Source organism: Prionailurus viverrinus, chromosome A3 (assembly GCF_022837055.1).
Source record: "Prionailurus viverrinus isolate Anna chromosome A3, UM_Priviv_1.0, whole genome shotgun sequence".
NCBI classification, from domain to species: domain Eukaryota; kingdom Metazoa; phylum Chordata; class Mammalia; order Carnivora; family Felidae; genus Prionailurus; species Prionailurus viverrinus.
In genome coordinates, this window is record NC_062563.1 from 24,722,861 (window position 1) to 24,748,681 (window position 25,821).

Genomic DNA, 25,821 nt, shown 5'->3' on the forward strand with positions numbered 1-25,821 from the left:
CTACGCCACAGGTTCATTGGGATTGGTGTATTAATATTAAAATTAATACTAATAAAAATTAATAGTAATTTGGTAGGGCAAAGGACTTTTACTAGGTGCTGTACAATTAAAGAGACTTAGGCAAAAGACAAAAAGAAATTAAAACTGTTTCTTCAGTCTCCATCTTTTTATACTGGCAGGCATCAGTTTCCTATAGCTTGCTCATTTTAGAGACTGAGACTAAAGCTACAGTTGACCTTATTTAACAACTTCAACTGGACTATACATACTGCTTGGAAATCAACCATTTTCTACATATTAAATCTACTTTTGACCACATTTCCAATCTGTAGATGACCGTCATCCTGCCTCTTCCCTAACATGATGATTATCTGCTATCCTTCAATTGTCTCATCTACCTTAAACTTTCTCTGTTTCAAAGGGGAGGTAGGTGCCATGTCCAGCTGAGAAGGTGGCAGAAGCCCCTGAGACAGCCCAAGAAGATGGAACAAGGAAGATAAAACACTCAAGCAGAAACAGAAAGAAGAAAAGAAACTCAAGGAACTAAAATCAAAGGCTGCAGGGAAGGGCCTACAGGTGGAATTAAGAAATCTGGAAAGATTTCTAAGCCTGGATGGCTTAGTCAGTTGAGTTCCAACTCCTGATTTTGGCTCAGGTCAATGATCACAGGGTTGTGGGATTGAGCCCCATGTAGGACTCCACGCTCAGCGTGAAGCCTGCTTGAGATCCTTCCCCCTTCCTTCCCTCCCCCCCCACACAACCTTCTCCCCTGCTTGAACTCTCTTAAACAAAAAAGGGAAAAAAAGGAAAGAAAGAAGCCTGACAAAAAGTAACCTGTTCTTGTGCCTGAGGCAATGGTGTTCCTTAATTCTATTCCTGTTTAAACATCTGAATTCCCTGTCTGTTACAGCATCTATTGCCAACTATAGCTAGGATGAAGTGTTGTCTTAGTTCCTATTTTACATTTAAGAATAAACTTTCATTAAAAAAAGGAAAAATCAATCAAAAAAATTTCTCTGTGCTCTTATCATCTTCATTTATTTGTTTCCCCTCTTGGGAGAAAAATGTCTCTTCACTACTTCAAGGCTAATTTGTCTTTGTGTTTTTTATTTCAGCCTGTATCTTCTAGGACTTTCCATCATCATTTAACACCTTTCTTCTATCTTCCATCATCTTCCTTCTTCCAGATCTTTTCTCTCGGTTCATAAACACAATCAAACCCCTCAACCTAAAACACTTCCTCAATCCTAACTGCTCTTCAAAACAGTTCTTTCTTTTTTCCTTCATTATAACTTCTTGTATTTATGCTATTAAAGAACTTAGTATATTTTAGTTTTTCAAAGACTTTCACTTTTCAAAGTGAAAAACAACTTCTAATCATAAAATAAAAATCACCTTCAGTCCTGCCTTCTGGAGATCATTACCATTAAGACATGGAACTATCTCTTGCCAGTCCTATTTCACCGGCTCTGTATGTAATCATACAATGTTTCCTATCTTGAGCAAATGTTTGTTTTATTACTCATTATATACTGGGCATTTCCCCCAAATTATTAAAAAAACATTTATAACATCTAATGACTATAGAAAATTCTAATACATAGAAATATCATCTAATCATTTTCTTTTCTTTTGGTGGGGGAAGAGGAGGTAATTCCTATTTCCTACAGAAAGTCAGAATAGAACACCTGGGTTAAAGTATACAAATATCTTGAAGATATTTTAATATTTAATTTAATATTACTAAAAATATTTTCAAAGATAATAATTAATCTGTTCTCCCATCAGCTAGTTATGAAAATGTCCACTTCACCATAAGGTATTTAAATATTTCAAAGTCTTTACTAATTTGGTAAATAAAAATGTTAATGTTCAACAATATTTCATTTATAAGCCATTACAGTTTCTTCTTCCATGAATTGTATACATCTTTTATACGTTTTTCTGTTATAAGAGAATAGTTCTACTTATTATTTGTAAGATCCTTTTATAATCTGAGGATATCAATTTATCGCTTTTCATATTGGTTAAGTATCTGTCATCCGCTTTTAATTCTATATTTGAAAATACAGAGGAACTAGCTGGGGTTGAAAACAGATTAGAATCCCTTTTTGTGGAGACAAAAGAAGTAAAAGCTAGTCAGGATGAAATTAAAAACACTGTAACTGAGCTGCAATCTTGAATGGATACCACGGTGGGAAGGATGGATAAAGCAGAGCAGCAAATCAGTGATATGGAGGACAAACTTATGGAGAATAATGAAGCAGAAAAAAAGAGGAAGACTAAGGCAAAAGAGCATGATACAAGAATTAGGGAATTTAGTGACTCATTAAGGAATAACATCGGAATCATAAGAGTCCCAGAAGATGAAGAGAGAGAAAAAGGGGTAGATGGTGTATGTGAGCAAATCATAGTGGAAAACTTTCCTAACTTGGGAAAAGACACAGACATCAAAACCCAGGAGGCACAGAGAACTCCCATTAGATTCAACAAAAACCGACTATCATCAAGGCATATTATAGTCAAATTCACAAAACAGGGAAGGAAAAGAATCATGAAAGCAGCAAGGGAAAAAAAGTACTTAACCTACAAGAGAAGACAGATCAGGTTCACAGCAGACCTATCCAGAGAAACTTGGCAGCCCAGAAAGGAGTGGTAGGATATATTCAATATGCTGAATCGGGAAAATGTGCAGCCAATTCTTTACCCAGCAAGACTGTCATTCAAAATAGGAGAGATAAAAGTTTCCCAAACAAAAACTAAAGGAGTTCATGACCACTAAACCAGCTCTGCAAGAAATTTTAACAGGGATTCTCTCAGGGTAGTAAATACTGGGGAAAAAAAAACAAAAAAGAAAACCAAAAATACCCTAAAAAGACCAAAAGCAACAAAGACTAGGAAGGACCAGAGACCACCACTCTACAGGCAACATAATGGCAATAAATTCATACCTTTCATACTCACTCTAAACGTCAATGGACTAAATGCTCCAATCAAAAGACACAGGGTAATAAAATGGAAAAGAAAACAAGATCCATCTATACGCTGTTTACAAGAGACCCATTTTAGACCTAAAGACACCTTCAGATTGAAAGTAAGGGGATAGAGAACCATCTATCATGCTAATGGTCACCAAAAGAAAGCCGGAGTAGCCATGCTTATATCAGACAATCTAGGTTTTAAAATAAAGGCTGTTAACAAGAGATGAAAAAGGGAATTATATCATAATTAAGGGGTCTATCCAACAAGATGTAACAACTGTAAACATTTATGCTCCAAATGTGAAAGCACCCAAATATATACATCAATTAATCACAAACATAAAGAAACTCATTGAAAATAATACCATAATAGTAGGGGACTTCAACACCCCACTTACAGCAATGGACAGATCATCTAAATGAAAATCAACAAGGAAACAATGGCTTTGAATGACACACTGGACTGGATGGACTTAACAGATATATACAGAACATTTCATCCTAAAGCAGCAAAATACACATTCTTCTTGAGTGCACATGGAACATTCTCCAGAATAGATCACATACTGGGACATAAAATGCACAGAAGAGTTTTATATTCCTATATAATCAAATTTATTCAGAAATAAGTTCACTATTCACATTTTCTCCTAAAGGTTTTATAATTTAATTTTTTTGAACTCAATTTTCTTTTAAATTTTTTAAGTTTATTTATTTTGAGACAGAGACAGCATGAGTGGGGGGAGGGGCAGCGAGAGAGAATCCCAAGCTGGTTCCGCGCTGTCAGCACAGAGCCCGATGTGGGGCTCAAACCCATGAAGCCGTGAGATCATGACCTGAGCCAAAACCAAGAGCTGGGTTAACTGACTGAGCCACCCAAGCACCTCTGAACTCAATTTTAAAGTCAACCTGGAATCTACTCTGATCTTGGACAAGATAAAGCTCTAACTTGATTTTTTCTTTTTCCATATATAGCCAGTTTTCCTTGGCTTAATTAGTCTAGTATCTCATTCTCTTCTGCAGTGCTTGACAGGATTAAATACTCCATCTTTTAAGTTGGTTTACTTATTTTGGGAGAGTGCGTGTGCAAGGGGGGAAGGGGCAGAGAAAGAGAGGGGCAGAGAGAATTACAAGCAGACTCAGAGCTGTCTGCACAGAGTCCATTGTGAGGCTCTATCTCACGAACTGTGAGATCATGACCTGAGCCAAAATCAAGAGTCAGAAGCTTAACCAACTGAGCCACCCAGGTGCCCCAATTACCTCATCTTTTAAAACCATTTTCTCACCTTTTGCTAAATTGGGTTGGTTGGTGCTTGGCCCTTTTGGTGGTGACGCCACTGCATCCTGTCTTTCTGATACTCTTACATCTGGAGATCTTCAGATTTCTCTTTTAAGTTCTTCCACCTAGACACATAAGCCTGCATCTCGCTCTTTTTTTTTTTCTCTCTTCCCTCAACTCGGCAACATGAATACGGATCCAGCTCAGCCCAATGCCCACCTTGCCCCGAAGCACCCGATTCTAGGGACTCTTCTCCAGTGCCTGAGATTGATGGGCCTGAAGAAAATTATGCACCCTTGCAAATGTCATCCGCTGAGACCCCCCACATGGAGACCGTCTCTCCTCTTCCTTCCTGCATGGATCTACTTGTTCAGGGCAGCCCCGATTCTTCCACCAGCCCCAGAGTAAAAGTGCTGCCCACTTCTGCAGAGGAGATCACCGCGAAGAAGGACAATCCAGCTCAGGGCAAGAAACAGAAGATCAGAACCGTCTTCTCTCAGACCCAGCTATATGTACTCAATGATAGATTTCAGAGACAGAAATACCTCAGTCTCCAGCAGATGCAAGAACTTTCCAACATTCTGAACCTTAGCTATAAGCAGGTTAAGACCTGGTTCCAGAACCAGAGAATGAAATGTAAGAGGTGGCAAAAAAACAACTGGCCAAAGAATAACAACACTGTGTCTCAGGGATACCTGATGAACACTTCCGGAAACCTTCCAATATGGGGCAACCAGACCTGGAACAGCCAGTCGTGGGGCAACCAGACCTGGAACAGCCAGTCGTGGAGCAACCAGACCTGGAACAGTCAGTCGTGGAGCAACCAGACCTGGAACAGTCAGACCTGGTGCCCCCAAGCCTGGAATGGCCAGGGCTGGAACAGTCAGCTGCACGACTGTGGAGAGGAATCCCTGCAGCCCCAGATACAGTTACAGCAAAATTCTGTCAGCGATTTGCAGTCCATCTTAGAAACGACTGGGGAAAGCCACAGTGTAATATAGCAAACGGCTAAGTATTTTAGTGCCCAGCAAATAATGGATTTATTCCCAAACTACCCTGAACATACAGCCTGAAGTCGCGTGACCATGAGCGTATTAATCTGTCTCCATTTGGGCGATGGCTGTATTACTTCTAGGATTTGTCTGTTAGGGTCCTGTATCTCTGCCTTGATATTCTGCTTTTCATTATGTTTATTCTGTCCATCAAGGGGGAACGGCAGAAGTCTCATCAAAGAGGATTCCGTAGCTTTGGCTGCTTTGAACAACATGTGGAAATATGTTTCTGGCTCTAGATAACTAGATACAATACTAATTTGTATATCTTTAGGCTCCAGAATTTAACCACAAGAATAGGAAGTAAAAATACAAAGATGTGATGAAGGATTATTTGTATTTTCTGAGATAGTGAGGCTTAACAACCTCAACTGTTAACGGTGGAGGGTTAAGTTATAATGTGCGTTGTTGATTTCCTCTGCCCCCTGTGCTGGTTTAACTACAACTCCTGACCTGTTCGTTATTCCAGTATTTGTAGAAAGCTGTTTTTATATTTTAATGTGTCGTGATGATAGGACCAGTTTGGCTGGTGGTTTATGATAGATTTAAGTACAAATAAATACCCACTTTATCTTTAAAAAAAAACAAAACAAAACCATTTTCTCTTAACTTCTTCGAGTTAATCTTGTATGCCCACTTCTAACCATCTCTTCTTCAATTTGTCTTCTTCCTCCCACTCACTAAATATAGGTTCCTATGGTTCTGTTCTGAATTTTTCCCTAGAGTCTCAAATTTTATGATTTCAAAGATCATCTCTAAAACGGTTCCCAAATCCAATCACTTATCCTTGGTGCATTCCCATCCTCTGGTACCAAATTATCAACTAAATGCAGGAGATCTAGAATAACTCTCCAATTGTAAGGCTAGTATTCCTCTCATGGTCTGATTCTATGGTGGCACTGCTATCCTCCCAGGCAACTTGACTTTTCTTCTCTCCTGTTCCTCTTGATGCTTAATACCTAAGTCTCACTGATTTCACTTCCACATTCTCTCCCTACTCTTCTACCACCATTGCCCCAGTTCTAACCCTCCTTATCGCTCACTGTATTACTATAACAACTTCCCACATAGGTCTCCCCACCTTCACTCACCACCAGATAATACAAGCTATACACGATTACCAAATAAAATAAAATACTTTTTCCTATGGAGTTTTGATCATGCCAATGCCCCAAATACTTTTAGAGATCTTCCTCTCCACAGAAGGATTCTATGAGCCTATACAGGCATACCTCAGCAGTATCAGTTCTAGACCACTGCAATAAAGTCAATATTTTTGTTTCCCAGTGCATGTAAGTTATGTTTACACTATACTGCAGTCTATTAAATGTGCAATAGCATTATGTTTAAAAAAAATTTTACTTACCTTAATGTAAAAATACTTTGTTACTAAAAAAATCCTACCCATCATCCACACTGAATGTGATTCAAGTCTTAATCTCCTTGCTAGTGGAGGGTCTTGCCTTGATATTGATGGTTGCCGACGGATCAGGGCGGTGGTGGTTGCTGAAGGTTGGGGTGGCTGTGGCAATTTCTTAAGAAAACTATGAAGTCAGCCACAACAATTGATTCCTCCTTTCAGAAAAGACTTCTCTGTAGCAATGCTGTTTGATAGCATTTTACTGAAGTAGAACTTCTTTCAAAATTGGAGTCCATTCTCCTAAAACCTGCTGCTGTTTAATCAATTGAGTTTGTGTAATATTCCAAATCCTTTTTGTCATTTCGACAATCTGCACAGCTTCTTTACTAGGAATAGATTTGATCCTAAGAAACCCCTTTCTTGAACTCATCCATAAGAAACAACTCCTCATCCATTTAAGTTTTGACATGAGATTGCAGCAATTCAGTCATATCTTCAGATTCCACTAATTCTGGCTCTCGCCATTTTTGCCACATCTGCAATTACTTCCTCCACTGAAGTCTCAAACCCCTCAAAGTCATCCATGAGAACTGGAAAAATTTTTTTTCCAACTCCTGATAATGTTGATATTGTGACCTCCTCCCATGAATCACAAATGCTCTTAATGGCATCTAGAATGGTTAATCCTTTCCAGAAAGTTATTACTTTGCCCAGATCCATGAGAGAAATCACTACCTACAGCAATCATAGCCTTAAGAAATGTATTTCTTAAATAATAAAGCTTGAGAGACAAAATTATCCCTTGATCCATGGGCTGCAGAATGGATGCTGTATTAGCAGGCATGAAAACCTTAACCTTGTTACACATCAGCATCAGAGCTCTAGGTGACCAGACGCATTGCCAATTAGCAGTAACATTTCCAAGAATCTTTTTTCTGAGTAGTAAGTCTCAACAGGGGGCTTAAAATATTCAATAAACCTTGTAAACAGATGTGCTATCATCCAGGCTTTGTTGTTCTATTTACAGAGCACAGGCAGAGTAGATTTAGCATAATTCTTAAGGGCCCTAGGATTTCTGGAATGGTCACTGAGCACTGGCTTCAACTTAAAGTCAGCAGCTGCAATAGGCCTTAGCAAGCCAGTCAGCCTATCCTTTGAAGCCAGGCATTAACCTTCTCCTCTCCAGCTATGTAAGTCTTAGATGGCATCTTCTTCCAATATAAGGCTGTTTCATCTACACTGAAAATCTGTTGTTTAGTGTAGCCACCTTCATTAATTAGCTACATCTTCTTGATAACTTGCTGTTTCATCTTGTACTTTTATGTAAACGGAGATTGTTTCCTTCCTTAAACCTCATGAACCAACCACTACTGGCTTCAAACTTTTCTTCTGCAGTTTCCTCACCTCTCTCAGCCTTCACAGAATTGAAGAGAATTACAGTCTTGCTCTGGATTAGGTTTTGGCTTAAGGGAATGTTGTAGCTGGTTTGATCTATCCAGACCACTGAAACAGTCTCCATATCAACATTAAGTCTGTTTTGCTTTCTTACCATTTGTATGTTCACTGAAATAGCACTTTTAATTTCAAGAACTTTTCCTTTGCACTCACAACTTGGCTAGCTGTTTGGCACAAGAAGCCTAGCTTCTGGCCTATCTAGGCTCTCAACATGCTTTCCTCACTAAGATTAATCATTTCTAGCTTTTCATTTCAAGTGAGAGACATGCTATTCTTCCTTTCAGTTGAGCACTTAAAGACCACTGTAGGGTTATTAACTGGCCTAATGGTTGTGACTCAGGGAACAAGGAGGCCCAAGGAGAGGGATGGGGAACAGCCTATCAGTGGACCAGTTAAAACACCCACAATATTTATCAATTAAGTTCACTGTTGTATATGGGCAGAGTCTTTGGTGCCCCCAAACAATTACAATAGTAACATCAAAGATCACTGACCACAGATTACCATTACAAACATAATAATGACAAAGTTTGAAACAGAGCAAGAATTACCAAAATGTGAGAGAGACACAAGTGAATGTTAATGGCACATTGGGGCGCCTGGGTGGCTCGGTCGGTTGAGCGTCCGACTTCGGCTCAGGTCATGATCTCATGGTCCGTGAGTTCGAGCCCCGCGTCGGGCTCTGTGCTGACAGCTCAGAGCCTGGAGCCTGTTTCCGATTCTGTGTCTCCCTCTCTCTCTGCCCCTCCCCTGTTCATGCTCTGTCTCTCTCTGTCTCAAAAATAAACAAACGTTAAAAAAAAATTAAAAAAAAAATAATGGCACTGGCAGATTTGCTCAATGCAAGGTTCCCACAAACCTTTAGGTTTAAAAAAAAAAAAATATCAAAATATCTGCAAAGCACAAAATGAGGGATACCTATATTTACAAACCAAAACCTCCATCTGGCCCCAACGTATGTAACACTAAAAATAACTAACACTTTAGGTCGCAGTAAAGCATGACAATTATGAGTTCAGGCTCTGAAGGTAAGGCAATTGCAGGTTCAACTGTGCCACTACACTATTAACTCAGGCAAGTTCCTTTCCCTTTCTTAGGCTTAGTTTTCTTATCACCCATAAAAATGATCCATACCTACCTACCTCACAAAAGTGTTTAAGATTAAGTGAAATGACAGGAAACATGCTCATACTGCCTGACATAGAAGAGACAATAAATATTAACTAATGGATTCTACTCTCAAATTCACCACCTACCATTTTCCCCTTTCAATTGCCCTATTTTTAGCTAGACACTGTGAGTGAAGATTTCTAACAACACACCCTATGTTGTTCCCCATCTCTATAACTGTTTTTCTTCCTTCCACCTAGAACCCCTTCCCCTGTCCAATTTCCCAAGGCATGCAAAACCAAATTACAACTATGCTTTATGGTCTTAGGTCAAATGCTATTTCTTCCATGAAGCTTATATAATTTTGGTTTATATACTGATTTACATTTTTTTTTTTAGATTTTATTTATTTTTGAGACAGAGAGAGACAGAGCATGAGCAGGGGAGGGGCAAAGAGAGAGGGAGACACAGAATCTGAAGCAGGCTCCAGGCTCTGAGCTATCAGCACAGAGCCCAACGCGGGGCTCGAACTCACAGACTGTGAGATCATGACCTGAGCTGAAGTCGGACGCTCAACTGAATGAGCCACCCAGGCGCCCCCTGATTTACATTTTTTAAAACCATCATGTATTATTTTCTAGTAATAAAAACAGTTCGAGAAGAAACAAAATTCAAACTAGTTCTGAAGTAAAAGAGTATGAGATTAAGGCAGAATGACAATTCTGTAAGCCTAGATTTTCAAGAAATAGACTTCATTACATAACTGAAAAAATTTCCCAAAACAGTTTGTTGTAATCTAAGAAATACCTGTAAGTCTAACCATAGTGTTTCTCAAAGTGTATGGCGTGGTCTAACACTATAGGCATCACCTGGAAACTTCTGAGAAGTGCAAATCGTAGGCCCAAACGTAGACCTAACAAATTGGGAACTGGAGATAAGACCGTAATCTGTGGTTGAACAAGTCTTCCAAGTGATTCTGATACACTCTGAAGTTTGAGAAACATAGCCATACTAAAAGAGCACTGCTGGTTTATTTTAGTTCTTTTAGTAAATGGGTGTGAAACTAAAACTTGAAATGGATTTTGAAAATGTGGAAACCTATACACTGTATAGAATTGTCAGTGTGAACTCACCACCTCCATTATCTTTAAAAGGAATTAGCTACTAATTGCATGCTACTATGGCTTTGTTCCTCTGCTCCACATTCTTATAAACCTCTGCTTATCTCACCATGCATATATATCTAACTTATACATAAGCCCAGATGTTTATGGACAGGATAAAGAACCCTGGAGAACCAAGATGCTAATACAGTAAGGTCCTAACAGCCAATAAAGTACTTCTAACAACAAAATCTTAAATACTAGGTGCCAATCATCTTGAACTTCATAAAAATGACAGAAGACAATGTTGAATAATATAGGACATCCAGACATGCTACAGAGGAAAGCAGACTAACAAGACTATATTCACAGTATACAATAGGGCCTGAATTAGGACAAAAAGGTAATGTAACCTAAAGTTGTTTAGTATCTTCCTAAAATGATAACTGGGCAAGAAATTGGAGGGGAGGGGCACAAACCCCTTGTTCACTGGGTATATACTGCCCTGCTTTTTAGTCTTATAGTTATGAAGTAAGCAAATAAAAGCAAAGGGAAAAAGCCAGTCATGGCCATGATCATTGTGCAGTAACATTTAACAGCATTTGACAGTTTACAAAATGCTTTTCAAACCCATCATCTCAGAGATACACTCTCTGGAGTAAAAGCTAACATAAAGGAATTCATACTTAACACAAAAGACATGCTTAAAGATTATTCTGGCAGTCTCAGAAACCTAAAAGACACTATTCCTCAGATTACTACTTCACTTGGGTAGAAGCATTTATTAAATAAATGGCATGAAGCTAGGGTTCCAGGAATGCCTTTGTAAGACATTTACAGTTGACTAGAGTGGTTTCATAAAGCACTTTAAGAATGAGACTTGTAGGAGTAACTAGCTAGCTCAGTCAGTAGAGCATGCAACTCTTGATCTTGGGATTCTAAGTTTGAGCCCCACGTTGGGTATAGAGAGTACTTAAAAAAAAAAAATAGAAAAATTAAAAATAATGAGATTTGTAAAAAGAAAGAGTGACTTAAATGAACCTTTCTTGTTTTTAAATTGTATTTATTTTGAGAGAGCAAGAGAGAGAGGGAGGGAGGGAAAGGAAGGGAGAGAGGGAGAGAAGAGAGGGAGAGAAGAGAGAGAGGGAGAGAAAATCCCAAACAGGTTCAATACTGTCAGCATGGAGCGCAACAAGGCAGGATTTGATCCCATAAACCGTGAGATCATGACCTGAGCTGAAATCAAGAGTCAGCCAACTGAGCCACCCAGGCGCCCCTTAACTGAACCTTTCAATGAGCATACAAAATTCTATGACATTCTCACTTATTAATGGAAAAATATGGGTTTATTATATAAAATAGGAGTTACCTGATGAACACAAACTGAAATATTAAAACATTATGGAGAAAATTTCAGGAATTCAAAACTCTAATTAAACATAAAACTAAGGGGAGGCACAAGAGGCTAGAGTTGTCTCCCCGTCTACAGAGATATGTATATTTCTTTTCTATTGCTTTTTAATCATACTGAGAAATAAAAGCAGTTATTATTCTGTGGACAAGATGTTACTAGTCCTTAATATTCCACCTCTTCAGAGATTAGTATAAGAGATGAGTTTTTGTCACAGGAGTGACTCTGAAAGGAGATCTCTATTAGATAAAAGAGAATAGCTTTACACACTTTAATTTTCCCAAAGATCTTGGTGAGTTGTCTTTTTTTAACTTTATTATAAAATTTCCCATAAATCACAAAAGTAGACAAACTAGTAGCACAAATTCCCTATCAACTCAGTTTCAACAACCATTAACATTTTGTTCTACTTACTCCACCTCTCCTCTCCTGCCACCACCTAACACGTTAATACCCCATCTTTAAGGGTATTTTCCCTTATGTTCTGTGATACTTCTACACTTCTCCTCTTCTGATCATTACTTCTGTGGTTCATCATCTTCCTACCCACTGTTTACTCAGTTTGGGAAAAAGGAGGAATCCAATGGGATTTTGTAACTCTCTAAGATATGTTACTTACTGCCTTAAGACTAGGAACATCTCCTTTTCTAAATTTATCTCCCATTATCAGTTTTCTAGCATAACACTAAACACCTAAATGTTTAAATCAGTTAACACTCAAGGCATTCAACACTTTTTAGGCCCTAGATGTCAAGGCAGACAAGCCCATGAAAGTGGTGAATCCACTGGCACCTGGCTACCTCAGTCAGAAGAGTATACGACTCTTGATCTCAGGATTGTGAGTCTGAGCCCCACACTGGGTATAGAGATAACTAAAAGAAATAAACTTAAAAAAAAAAAAGTGCTGGATCTAGGGTTAGAGTGAACAACTGGTACAAATTACTGCTCCTTTCAACAAAGGCTCAGAAGATACCATAGATGGTGACGACCTTCCCATATACCCAGAGCTTATAACCCAGCTTTTCCAGAAAAAAAAAATTTAACAGTCCAGTGATGGCCCTGGGATTCTGAACTCCTTGCCTTTGAAAAAGTGCATATATATTCACTTTCAATAAGCTGAAGGAAATATTAGCAATTTGGGTATCCCTGGGCTACTCCAAAGAACTGCAGTCAAATAAGCTAAGTATTTTGAAACATTCATAAATATTTCCTTTCTTACCTTGAGCCCTAAATTTCTTTTTAAAGATTTTATTATCTAAGTAATCTCTATACCCAACATGGGCTCAAACTCACAACCCCACGATCAAGAGTTGTATGCTCCACCAACTGAGCCAGCCAGGTGCCAATGAGTCCTGAATTTTTTTTTTTTTTTAATTTACATCCAAATTAGTTAGCATATAGTGCAACAATGATTTCAGTAGATTCCTTAGTGCCCCTTACCCATTTAGCCCACCCCCCTCCCACAACCCCTCCAGTAACCCTCTGTTTGTTCTCCATATTTAAGAGTCTCTTCTGTTTTGTCCCCCTCCCTGTTTTTATATTGCTTCCCTTCCCTTGTGTTCATGTGTTCTGTGTCTTAAAGTCCTCATATGAGTGATGTCATAGGATATTCATCTTTCTCTGACTAATTTCGCTTTGCATAAATACCCTCTAGTTCCATCCACGTAGTTGCAAATGGCAAGATTTCATTCTTTTTGGTTGCCGAGTAACACTCCATTGTATATATATACCACATCTTCTTTATCCATTCATCCGTAGATGGACATTTGTGAACCCTAAATTTTCTGACATTTCTTTATTCTTGTATCAGTCTAAGCTTTTGCTTTAGTCAAACTAAAGTTCTGACTAAAATGGTTATTTATTCTCCCTGGTCTCTTCTTATATTCTTTGGTGAACAAGTGAAATCTTACCTTGCTTCATCCTTCGGTCTAGAGCCATCATCATTCTGTGAAGCACCTTGAACATCAATAAAATTTACACAGAAAATGAGTTTCAAAAAGTGATTTTCACCTTTTTCCTAAACAGGCAAAGCATTTTATTAAATCTTGTAGAACACACTATAACTTAAATTCCAACATGATATTTAAAGGAAAAATGTGATAAAATGTTCATATGATTGAAATTAAAAAATGTTTACCAAAATTTTGCACAAATGCTTTTTAGGTCTAGGAGATGCTAATTAGTCAAGGTATTATTACTGATGTCCTACTTCTGTCTTTTAAAATATATATTTGCTTGGTTCTAATTCAAATCTAATATTTTAGCCATCTTTTATATTCCAAATACCTCACACAAAATACTGATAACCAGCAGGATAAGGAATAAAACAGATTCTGAAAACAGAAAAACCAGTAACATCTCTCTTATGCAAGGGCCTGGCAAATAACTTCAAGAAAAGGAAAGGTACCAACTAATCTCAAGTGGCAAATTAATGCCACAAATTTCACACTTTCTTCAAATTTCATTCATGCAAAATAACCTGAGGATTCAGTAAGGGTCTGTGCACTATAAAAACATTAGACGGTAGGCACACTGATTGCAGCAAAAATAGCAGACAGAGAAGGAAATACTGTAAAATGCAGAAACAAGAACTCAAGTTTATCAGTCTATTTTAAGTTAGTTAAAGAATAATAAATAGTCCCTAGGGCGTCTGGGTGGCTCAGTCAGTTAAGCATCTGACTTTAGCTCAGGTCATGATCTCATGGTTCATGGGTTCAAGCCCTACATTGGGCTCTGTGTTGACAGCTCAAAGCCCGGAGCCTGCTTCTGTGTCTCCCTCTCTCTCTGCCCTTCCCCCACTCATGCTCTGTCTGTCTCTCTCTCTCTGACTCTCAAAAATAAACATTAAAAAAAAAAAAGGCCCTGGGGCGCCTGGGTGGCTCAGTTGGTTGAGCATCCGACTTCAGCTCAGTTCATGATCTCACAGTTCGTGGGTTCGAGCTCCACATCAGGCTCTGTGCTGACCGCTTGCTCAGAGCCTGGAGCCTGCTTCAGATTCTGTGTCTCCTCTCTCTGCCCATCTCCCACTCACACTTTGTCTCACTGTTTCTCAAAAATAAATAAATGTAAAAAAAAAATTTTTTTTAAGTCCCCAAATACATAGTTTTAAACAGTGAAATCATCACTACATTACTCCAAACCATAATTAATAGATTAATTTCATTTAAAAAATGCTGAATCACCACTACACTATACCATACTCAGCAAGGTTGCCAGGAATATCATCTTGTCTAAAAATATTACATTAAAAAAAGTAGGGGGTATAAAAGGTACAGCATAAGGAATATAGTCAATAATATTTTAATAGTGTTGTTTGGTGACTGACTGTAGCTATACTTGCAGTGAGCACAGCATAATATATAGATTTGTCCAATCAATAGGTTGTACACCTGAAACTAATGTAACTTTGTGTGTCAACAATCCTTCAATTAAAACAAAAAGCTTACCAAAAATAAGAAAGTACAAGTGGATAACCAGACAATATGGTATACGTATGCAATGGAAAACTATCAATAATAAAAAGGAACAAATAATTGAATCGTGCTATGTCATGGATGAGCCCGAAAAACCCTGTGCTAATAAGTAAAAGAAGTCTGACACAAAAGACCACACACATTGTACCATTCCCATTTATATGAAATGTCCAGAAAACACAAATTTTTGGAAACAAAATAGATTAGTGGTTGCCTAGGGCTAGAGGTGGGAACAGAATTTCCTGTAAATAAGAGGATCTTACCAGGGGGATGAAAATGTTCTAATCCTGATTTAGAGTAATGGTTGGGTCACTCAGTTAAATTACTAAGAATTATTAAACTGGATATTTGCAATGAGTGAGTTTTATGAAATATAAATCTCAATAAAGCTGTTAAAAATGGCTCAAACCCATGAGCTGTGAGATCAGGACCTGAGCCAAAGTCGGCCACTTAGCTGACTGAGCCACCCAGGAGTCCCTAAAAAAAATTTTTTAATGTTTATTTTTGAAAGAGAGAAAGAGCACAAGTGGGGAAGCGGTAGAGAAAGAGAGGGAGAGAGAGAATCCCAAGCAGGTTCCATGCTATCAGTGCAGAGCCTGACTTGTGGGGCTCAATCCCACCAACTGTGAGATCATGACCTAAGCTGAGCATGACCTGAGCTGAAATCAAGAGTCGAACGTTTAACTGACAGCCACACAGGCACCCCTGAAAAGAGTACATTTCAGTTTTACAAGAATTTTTAATTTTTTAATGTTTATTTATTTTGGGAGAGAGAGAAAGAAACAAAAGAGAGAAAGAGAGAGAGAGAGAGTGCGCGCGATAGAGCGTGAGCAGGGAAGGGGCTGAGAGACCAGGAGACAGAATATGAAGCAGGCTCCAGACCCTGAGCTGTCAGCACAGAGCCTGATGCGGGGCTCGATTCCACTAACCACGAGATCATGACCTGAGCCAAAGTCAGACGCTTAACTGGCTGAGCTACCCAGAAGCCCCTACAAGAATTATTTTTATATGGAATATATTGCCTCAAATAGCTGATGAGACATAAATGAAATCAGGAAATGAAATTTAAAAATCCAGCACAAGTTACTAAAATTAACCAATTAGTATCCCACTTTTCTCAAAAATTAAGAAAACCAGTGCATCAGAGTGGCTCAGTTGGTTAAGCATCCAACTCTTGGTTTGGGCTCAGGTCATGATACCATGGTTTGTGAAATCGAGCCCTGCACTGGGCTCTGTGCTGACAGCACAAAGCCTGCTTGGGATTCTCCATCTCTCCTGCCCAGCATGCACATGCTCACGCTCTCATGCTCTCTCTCAAAATAAATAAATAAACTTAAAAAAAAAATCTGGAACATTCCATTTAAATCTACCAATAAGTGACACTTCTAAACTTTTTCATTTATTACAAAAAGCACAGTATTTAATCACAGACTCTGAGGCCAAACTGCCTGACTTTATATTGTAGCTTCATCATGTACTAACATTGTGACTTCAGAAAAGTACACTTGCCTTTCCTGTGCCTTTTACCACTTATAAAATGGGGACAATAATGATACCTACTTCACAGAATAGTTGTGAGGATTACACGTAAAGATTTAGAACAGTGCTCAGCACATAAGCACTCCATAAATATTAGCTATTACTGTTTCTCAAAATTACATTTCATTTAGAAGTACAAAGGCCATTTTCATCCACTCAATACAGAGGTGAGGTCATAACTATGAAATTTTTTTAAATGTTTATTCATTTTTTGAGAGGGAGAGAGACAGAGTGAGAGTGGGGGAGGGGCAGAGAGAGAGGGAGACATGGAATCTGAAGCAGGCTCCAGATTCTGAGCTGTCAGCACAGAGTCCAACATGGGGCTCAAACTCACAAACTGAGAGATCATGACCTGAGCTGAAATTGGACACGTAACCAACTGAGCCACCCAGGTGCCTCAATGGCATAAATTATACAGACCTAATTCTGTACTTCCAGAGAATAGTTTTTAAAAAAGGCACAAAATATCTGATACTTACACAATGAATGTCCAAGAAGAGAACAGTGATCTTAAAGTTTGCATTTTATAAATGTATTGTTCTTTAGAAGTATTCCTACTGCCAATTTCCGCAAGAAAAAATGATCAGATTTCTAAATGCACACATTTTACCCATAGGACACTTTGGAAGATCTACAAAGATCTCTTCTATTCAGTGAACTACTCAAAAGGGGTTCTCTGCCATAAAATAACTAACTGGTAGATGAAGCAATTTAACACACTGTTCTATTTCCTGGTGCCTAGCAATCTCAAAGCAAAACAAACAAGTGAACTGATACTAGAGCAGGAACAAGGTGAAGTAAGCAAATTTGAAAAAAAAAAAAAAAAAAAAGGTTATCCTGATGGCTATTATCAGCTCTGAGATGAATCAGAAAAGAAGGCTTGGGTTAGCACCAAGTGAAAGAACTGAACCAGAGATAGCCACATTAGGCTAGGGACTTGAAAGGAGATGAGGTGTTTCTAGGTATGTGGCACACCCTACACTAGCAGAAGCAAAAGAAACTTTCTCTTAGACAATTAATCCCCAATTTAGGCCCCTAAAATTCCCACAGACTATGATTAAAAATAAACTGGCAATCAAAGAGCAGCAAACACATAAGAAAACAAGTCTCAATGAAGGACAGACATAAAAATATATCCCCGGGGGCTTCTGGGTGACTTAGTCAGCGAAGCATCCGACTTTGGCTCAGGTCATAACCTCACGGCTTGTGGATTCATTTTCCACATCAGGCTCTCTGCTGACAGCTCAGAGCCTGGAGTCAGCTTTGGATTCTGTGTCTTCATCTCTTTGCCTCTTCCCTGCTCACGCTCTATATGTGTGTCTCTCTCTCAAAAATAAACATTAAAAAAATTTTTTAAATAAAAATAAAAAATAAAATTATATTACCAAAGATCTCTGATACTGGAATTTTCCTTTTTTGTTTGATATTGAAATTTTCAAATGGAGAATATTAAAAAAACTTATCAAAAGAAAAAGAACAAGAAAAAACAAGAAATTATCAAATAAGCTCCAGCAATTGCATTCCTAGAAATATACCCAAGATAAATTAAAAACATGTGCACAAAGAAACTTGCACACAAATGTTTGTAGCAGCATTATTTATGATTCATTAATAACCAAAAGGTGGGAAAGTAAGTCATGTGTCCACCAGTAGATGAATGCATAAACAAATTGTGGCAGAATCATACAGTGGAATGTTATTCAGCCACAAAAAAGGAAGTACTGATACATGCTTCAACTTTGATAAACCTCGAAAACAATATGCCAAGAATCCAGACACAAAAGGTCATGTACTATATGATTCCTTTTTTATGATATATACAGAATAGGCAAATCCCTAAAGCAAAAAGCATATTAGAGATTACCAAGGGTTGGGGGTGGGGAATTGGGGAGTGATTATATAATGGACAATGGTTTGTTTTTCTGGGGTGATGAAAATGTTTTGAAATCAGAGGTGGTAGATACTATCATTATGTATATACTAAATGCCACTGAATTGTATACTTTGTAAGGTTAGTTGTATGTTATGTAAATTGTACCTCAAAAGAATCACAACAAAAAAGGGACATATTTGAGAAACAATAAATGTTGTAAAACTGAACGTGCACATATCAATATATAGGAGAAATTCCATTCTCAAGTATATATCCCACATAGACTCTTCAAACTGTACCAGGAGACATGGGGCGCCTGGGTGGCGCAGTCGGTTAAGCGTCCGACTTCAGCCAGGTCACGATCTCGCGGCCCGTGAGTTCGAGCCCCGCATCAGGCTCTGGGCTGATGGCTCAGAGCCTGGAGCCTGTTTCCGATTCTGTGTCTCCCTCTCTCTCTGCCCCTCCCCCGTTCATGCTCTGTCTCTCTCTGTCCCAAAAATAAATAAATGTTGAAAAAAAAAAAAAATTTTATTAAAAAAAAAAAAAAAAAAACTGTACCAGGAGACATATAAATGACTAAACGCAAAAATATTCAATTATGACTGTATGTTCTTAATGGCAAAACCTGGAAAGAAATCAGACTGTCTTTTGACATAAAAATGGATAAACTGTGGTATATTCACCTAACAGATTATCATATAGCAACAAAAATAAATGAATTACAGAGAAGTACTATGGATAAATTTTTTTTTTTAATTTTTTTTTTTTCAACGTTTATTTATTTTTGGGACAGAGAGAGACAGGGCATGAACGGGCGAGGGGCAGAGAGAGAGGGAGACACAGAATCGGAAACAGGCTCCAGGCTCTGAGCCATCAGCCCAGAGCCCGACGCGGGGCTCGAACTCACGGACCGCGACATCGTGACCTGGCTGAAGTCGGACGCTTAACCGACTGCGCCACCCAGGCGCCCCCTATGGATAAATTTTAAAAGGCAAAAATCTATTTTCATAGAGCTCAAGAAAAAGTGCAAGTAATAGACTGCTTAGGGACATGCACAGGTGATAAAAAAAAAATGATTAAGCAAGGAAATGATCAAAATTTAGAGTAGTGATTATCTGTAGGGGAAAGATACAGATTTCTAGGGAGGAAAATACAGGAGGATATAATGATTGTTAATGCTCTAATTTCTAAGGTGTGTGGCAGTTATGGGTGAATAATTTATGCTGGTTTATGTATTACACATGTTAAATATAAGAATATATGTAATATATATGAGAATATAAGTCAAAATGCTTTGTAAATTGTACAAATGGATGAAGAATTCAGCAAAGTCTTACTCTAAACTAATAATGACTATATTACAGCCTTAATATTTGGATTTTTAAAGTAGAACTAGTGGAAATAAAGTTTTCCTGGCTTTTTGAGGAGGGTAAACTAGTTAATATTTGAACATATATACAAAAACATTCAAAGATATGTTCAAATAAAGATAAGTCAAATAAGTTTATCTCCATAAAATAATTAGTTGGTACCCAGATCCAGTTGAGATCAGTAATTTCAAGTAATATTTGGTAAAGCAAAAAATTTAAGCTAGTTTCTTAGAGTTTATTACACTGATAAGAAAACATTATAGATACATTCATATAAAATGGCGATTTACATTAAAATTAAAAGGAACCAAAAGAACTAGAGTCAAATGAAAGAAAGAATGAGATACAGTCAAAATGGAATGGAACATACATATTAAGAACCAAAGGTCACATATGCCAAAACCTATCTCCAAATTAATTTTAAATACATCCAGAGTATGCATGGTAAAGAATAAAGATCTTTATAAGAATATGTTCTTACTTTATAATCATGAATTTAAAAGTAAAATAGATTTTTATTTGTCTTTAGGAAAAATGTCTTTGACAGTAATGCTTTTCAGTGTTTCCTACTGGAGGTCATATTTAGGAAGACAGGTATTAAACTAATGATCTACCACTACCAGCAGCCCAAGAGGTAAAAACAGATGAATGGGAAGTTCTTGCAGATATGAACTGCCCACACTCAATTTGTTGACTGACTTTAGATCTGAGTGCTAAAGCAGTAAATCTGTGTAACTAATTAAATAAAGGATTCTTCCTAGAGATTCATAAAAGGCAACTCTGTACTTAAAGAGAGGAAAACACCAGGACAAATTATGAAGTTACTTTCTAAATCAGAGAAGTAAGAAAGAATATCAAAGAAAATGTGACAACTACAACTAAGATGCTCAGTTGCATATTAAACTTGTTCTCTGAGCCAGCATGGGGTTGGGAAGGTGGGGTGAGGATATAAAGCTCTCTAGTTTTCAAATAAAGCCTGAAGATAAGCATGAAGAAAAAACAAACACGTTGAGTAAATTTTGTTTCACTTGGAAAACGTTTATTTATTTAACTGTCATTTAAAAAAAATTTATCCACCAAAAACAATGAGCCAAAAATTTCTAAGTACCCAAAGAGATAATACTGTCTCATCAGGAAAATCCAACATTCCCACTAAATCTACATTTATAGCAAGCTATTATTTGGTGACTTTTAATACTAAAATTCAGTGATTTCTTTTCATAAACATTATTTAAAAATTAACCAAAAATATTTAAGTCTACAAGAACAAATTTCTTCTAAGAACCATTCTACATGTTCTTCCACAAAAAAACTTGACTGAGATGCCCGGCTGGCTCAGTAAGTAGAACATGTGTGATCTCGGGGTTGTAAGTTTGAGCCCCACGTTGGGTATAGAGATTACTTAAGAACAAAATCTTAAAAAAAAATTTTAAAACAAAACACAACCTCTAACATTCTCAGGGGAAAAGAATAATCTAAAAATCTTTAACAGTAGAAAATTATTCGAATACAAAAGCAATCCCCCTCACCCCCCTACCTCCCCAGTTCTTATCCAACCAACCTATGCCAGGTCCTAGAAATTCAATTTTACTGGTAAACTCTTATTTTCATTTCTGGTTTATAATTAAAGTTACAGAAATGGAACCAAAGAACAATTTAAGTGTAGTTCCCATCATGCATGCTTGTGAACTAGACCAGATTTTGTCCACTTACAACTCATGACTTGATTCAAAGTTTCTCGGTTTCTAAGTGTGAATCAACTGGAAAGAATAGGAAACATCAACAAATATTTGTATTTCAATCTTGACTCTGCATCATACTAATTGGTGTGATATTGGACTTATTATTTCAATTATCAGAGTTTCAATTTCCTTATATGCAAAATGCAGGTTGTGCCTTACTAAAGCTACGATGGTTAAATGAGTATATATGTAAACACATCACCATAGTGGCTGGCACATGGCAAGCATTAAAAAAATGGCAGCTATTTTATCTGGCAACTCCAATCCTAAAATACAGTGTGACTTTCCAATTAAAATCTCTACTTCAAATAATTATGTTAAATTCTATCAATTATTTTCTTACCTGAGTGGAAAACTGGTAACATAGAAATATTCACTTTTGTGGGCAATAAACAATAAAGTTGTAAGTATAAATATACAATTTAGATTCTACTTTAAAATATGAAAATGATATACTTTGTTAATTATTAAGTATTTTTCATTGGTAACAGTTTCAACTTGGTAGGGGGTAAAAAACTTAAGCAGCTATAAATGCAGAGTGTAGAGCAATATAAAAATGAAATTTAACTTGTGTATTATTTTCTAGTATTTCAATTTATGGAAAAATTTGACTATTACAGAGTTCCTATGAATAGTAGTCAATTAAAATGAACTTGTCAACTCTGAAGCAGTATGACCATTTCAGAAATTTCTCTCCACCCTCACTAACCTCAAAGAAACAATCTGGAAGATACACCAGGACTGTGTTGAAGGTCCTGCTATTAAAAAAGATTATGAGTTAAAGAGGAAGTAGGAAGTCTTCCAAAGCAGAAACAGAAGAATAGCATCTGACGACTGCAAAATGTTTTATAATGTAGTTTCTAAGTAAACAAAAAGAACTTTGTCAGACTAATCAAGAAAACCACTAATCTGCTCTTTGTCTTGGGGACTCTTAAATTGACATTTCAAGTGAAAATTTGCTTAGCACATTTGTAAGTAATGGAAATCTAAAAGGAATCCACTAAGAAGTACTTTCATTAAGCATGCTAGCTATATAGGCACTAATCCGGGTGCTGAACTTCTTTCAATTAGTTCATGTTTATTATTTCCTTTAACAAAAACTAGTGAGTCATAAATTGTAAGCTATGCTGGTATACGTATAATGAATTGGTTTTGTCATTATTGTAACACAAAGATACCTCTGTAAATGTAGCCTACAGAAATGGAAAAGGAATGGCAAATGGATTTCAGCTTGTATTGGTAGGCTGATACAGTACTAAGAAGGATTTCAAGTCAAATTTAAACTCAACTAGATACTACTACAGACACACTATGTCTGCCATTGGCAATGGAGAGAGTATGGCATCATTTGCCATATTAACTATCATCATTGGTCTACAAAATAAATAGTTTACAAATCAATTCATTACACAGAATCAACTGTGATTCAACTTTGATTTTCAACTTTTCAACTTACAGAAAAATGTTTTATTCATAGAAACAATGCACTAAAAGGAAAATGTTTAAAATAATCAATGTCTCTTTTTAAAAAAGAAATAATTTCTTTAAGGTGAAAAAGAATAGCAATAATTACATACAGCATCTATGGTGGCTAACATTAGAAGAATCATTAAAGAGCCTATATAAAAGGTGATTACTTACTTTCTGAACATGTAGTTTCACCATTGGTAACAACTTCAGACTCTAACTGCAGCCCATCAAGACAAACTGACAAGTCTCCCATTGTCTCTGTTGGCTCTTTGTCACCTACAAGCTGTAAAGTCACAACTACTTCCTCAACTGTAAGAGAATATAATTACAGAACAAAGAGTCACTTTTTTTTCTTTAAGCCATCTTAACTGTTAAAAACAATGAATGTCAGAAAAAATTTACATTTTTGTGTATATAAATTGTTTTTAGTATACTTCTCTGAGGTTTCAGGACTTTTGAAACATTTAAAAAAACAACAAAATTTGTTAATGTTTAATATCCATAATGTAAAATACTAAATAGCTCAATCATCTCATTTGTTATATTCATTCCATCCTTGCAGAAAATAAGCCAGCGGGATTATTCAGCAATATATGCCTGAATTTTACTGAGTGAAAACATATAACTTAAGAATGGACTGCATCTCTTAAATCCTAAATGAGATTTAGAAAGTATGTTTTAGATAGTCAAGGGGTAGAAAAACATCTATGTTTTAAAATCATGATATATTAGGGGCACTGGGTGGCTCAGTCGGTTAAGCGTCCGACTTCAGCTCAGGTCACGATCTCGCAGTCCGTGAGTACGAGCCCTGCGTCGGGCTCTGGGCTGATGGCTCAGAGCCTGGAGCCTGCTTCCGATTCTGTGTCTCCCTCTCTCTCTGCCCCTCCCCCGTTCATGCTCTGTCTCTCTCTGTCTCAAAAATAAACATTAAAAAAAATTTTTTTTTAAATCATGATATATTAATCAAAACAAGCATGTTTCAACTTTTTATATATCTTCATATATATATACACATATATATATATATATATATGAAGGGGGTAGAGCATATATACACATATATATATGTGTATATATATATATATATATATATATATATATATATATATAAAACACACACATACAAATAAAACCACAGCCATCTAAAATTAGGAAATTTAAAAAAAGCATTTGAAAAGACAATCTGTCAAAATATTAATCATTTATGTCCTTGAAATAGGATTACATTTTTCATCTCTATATTCTTTAGTTTTCCATAATTGAGTTATAATATTTTAATAAGTACCTATTTACTAAATTTACTAAAAAATATTGGGTCAAAAATGAATGGCTAAACCAAGGTTGCTCAGAATGCTTTAAATAATTCAAAATTCGAGGCACCCGGGTGGTTCAGTTAAACATCTGACCTTTGATTTCAGCTCAGGTCATGGGCTCAAGGGCTCAGAATGCAAAGCTTGCTTGGATTCTCTCTGCCCCTCCCCTACTCAGGCTTGCAAGTGCACATGCATGCACACATTGGTTCTCTCTTTCTCTCTCAAAATAAATAAACATACATTTAAAAAAAAGCTAAAGATTGTTCTCCTCATTAATATTATAACCAAGCAAACTTAAAAACAAATAGTGAACATAGTCATTCTGCACGTCTTGCCCGTGTATTTCTTGCAGAAAAACAAATAGCCTAACACAATTTCTGTTACTTTTACATACATACGTTTCATGTTGTTTGACTTTAAGGTTTCAAAGATATCTAATGCAGCAGTTCCCAACAAAACATCAGATTTCAGTGTCTGATGACTCCACACGCGAAAATGTAATTTACTCACAGGGGTGACAATACTAAAAGTGAAGAAAGGTTAAAAAAAATTATTATTTTCATTAAAATATCACAGTGGGATCCTAAATAAATTACAATTAAATTTTAATGTCTAAAATCTTCTGACTGTATCTCTTACAGTTTATTGTACAATCAATATTGCCCCTATTTTGTAATCTTACAGAAAACATCTGAATGCTACATGCTCACATTGTCATTTTCATTTGTGGCTGAACTATAGGGGCAACTTCATGCATATATCACCAACACAAGTAAAACTGCTCATCATGCTACAAACTGTTAGAAAACTTGTCTTACTTTAGTAGTATAAAAAATTAATTTATAAATTAAATCTTTACTTTATGTCAGGTAGTATAGTGAGCCTGAGGTGATTTCATTTCATCTTCACGGCAACCCTAAGAGATGGGAATTACCACCTGCATCTTCAGATATAGAAACCACTATTCAGAGAACTTAATTAAGCAAGTTGCCCAGCATCCCACAGCTAGTCAGTGGCAGGCTGTAATTTGAACAAAGGTCTGAAAACGGAGGAGGAGGAGGAGGAGGAGGAGGAGGAGGAGGAGGAGGAGGAGAATACTATCTGTAATGGTAATTTCCAAAACAAATTTTGGGAAATCTGAACTTGCACTAAATTGCATACAAAGTGTTCTCAAAGTCACCAATTAGAAAAACAGGAACACTGTTATTATCTGCCATGGTATGGTTCAATGCTATAAAGAAAAATTCTAGGGACACTTGGGTGGCTCTGTCAGGTAAGCATCCAACTTCA

The 25,821-nt window shown here is 36.9% G+C and overlaps 2 protein-coding genes across 6 annotated transcripts in view; one reads left to right on the forward strand and one right to left on the reverse strand.

Annotated features, from left to right (window-relative positions):
* ITCH (itchy E3 ubiquitin protein ligase) overlaps positions 1-25,821 on the reverse strand; it is a 147,522-nt gene that overhangs the window by 54,880 nt on the left and 66,821 nt on the right. For all 5 annotated transcript variants that reach the window (XM_047854672.1, XM_047854674.1, XM_047854675.1 and 2 more), the window contains 3 exons: positions 24,930-25,054; positions 23,390-23,527; positions 13,662-13,707 (listed from right to left, as the gene is read on the reverse strand). In XM_047854672.1, coding sequence (XP_047710628.1) covers positions 13,662-13,707; positions 23,390-23,527; positions 24,930-25,054 — 309 coding nt within the window. The remainder of the gene's footprint in view (positions 1-13,661; positions 13,708-23,389; positions 23,528-24,929; positions 25,055-25,821) is intronic.
* LOC125163096 (homeobox protein NANOG-like) lies at positions 4,563-5,261 on the forward strand. Its single transcript, XM_047854677.1, has one exon. The coding sequence runs from the start codon at positions 4,563-4,565 to the stop codon at positions 5,259-5,261; it is 699 nt and encodes a 232-aa protein (XP_047710633.1).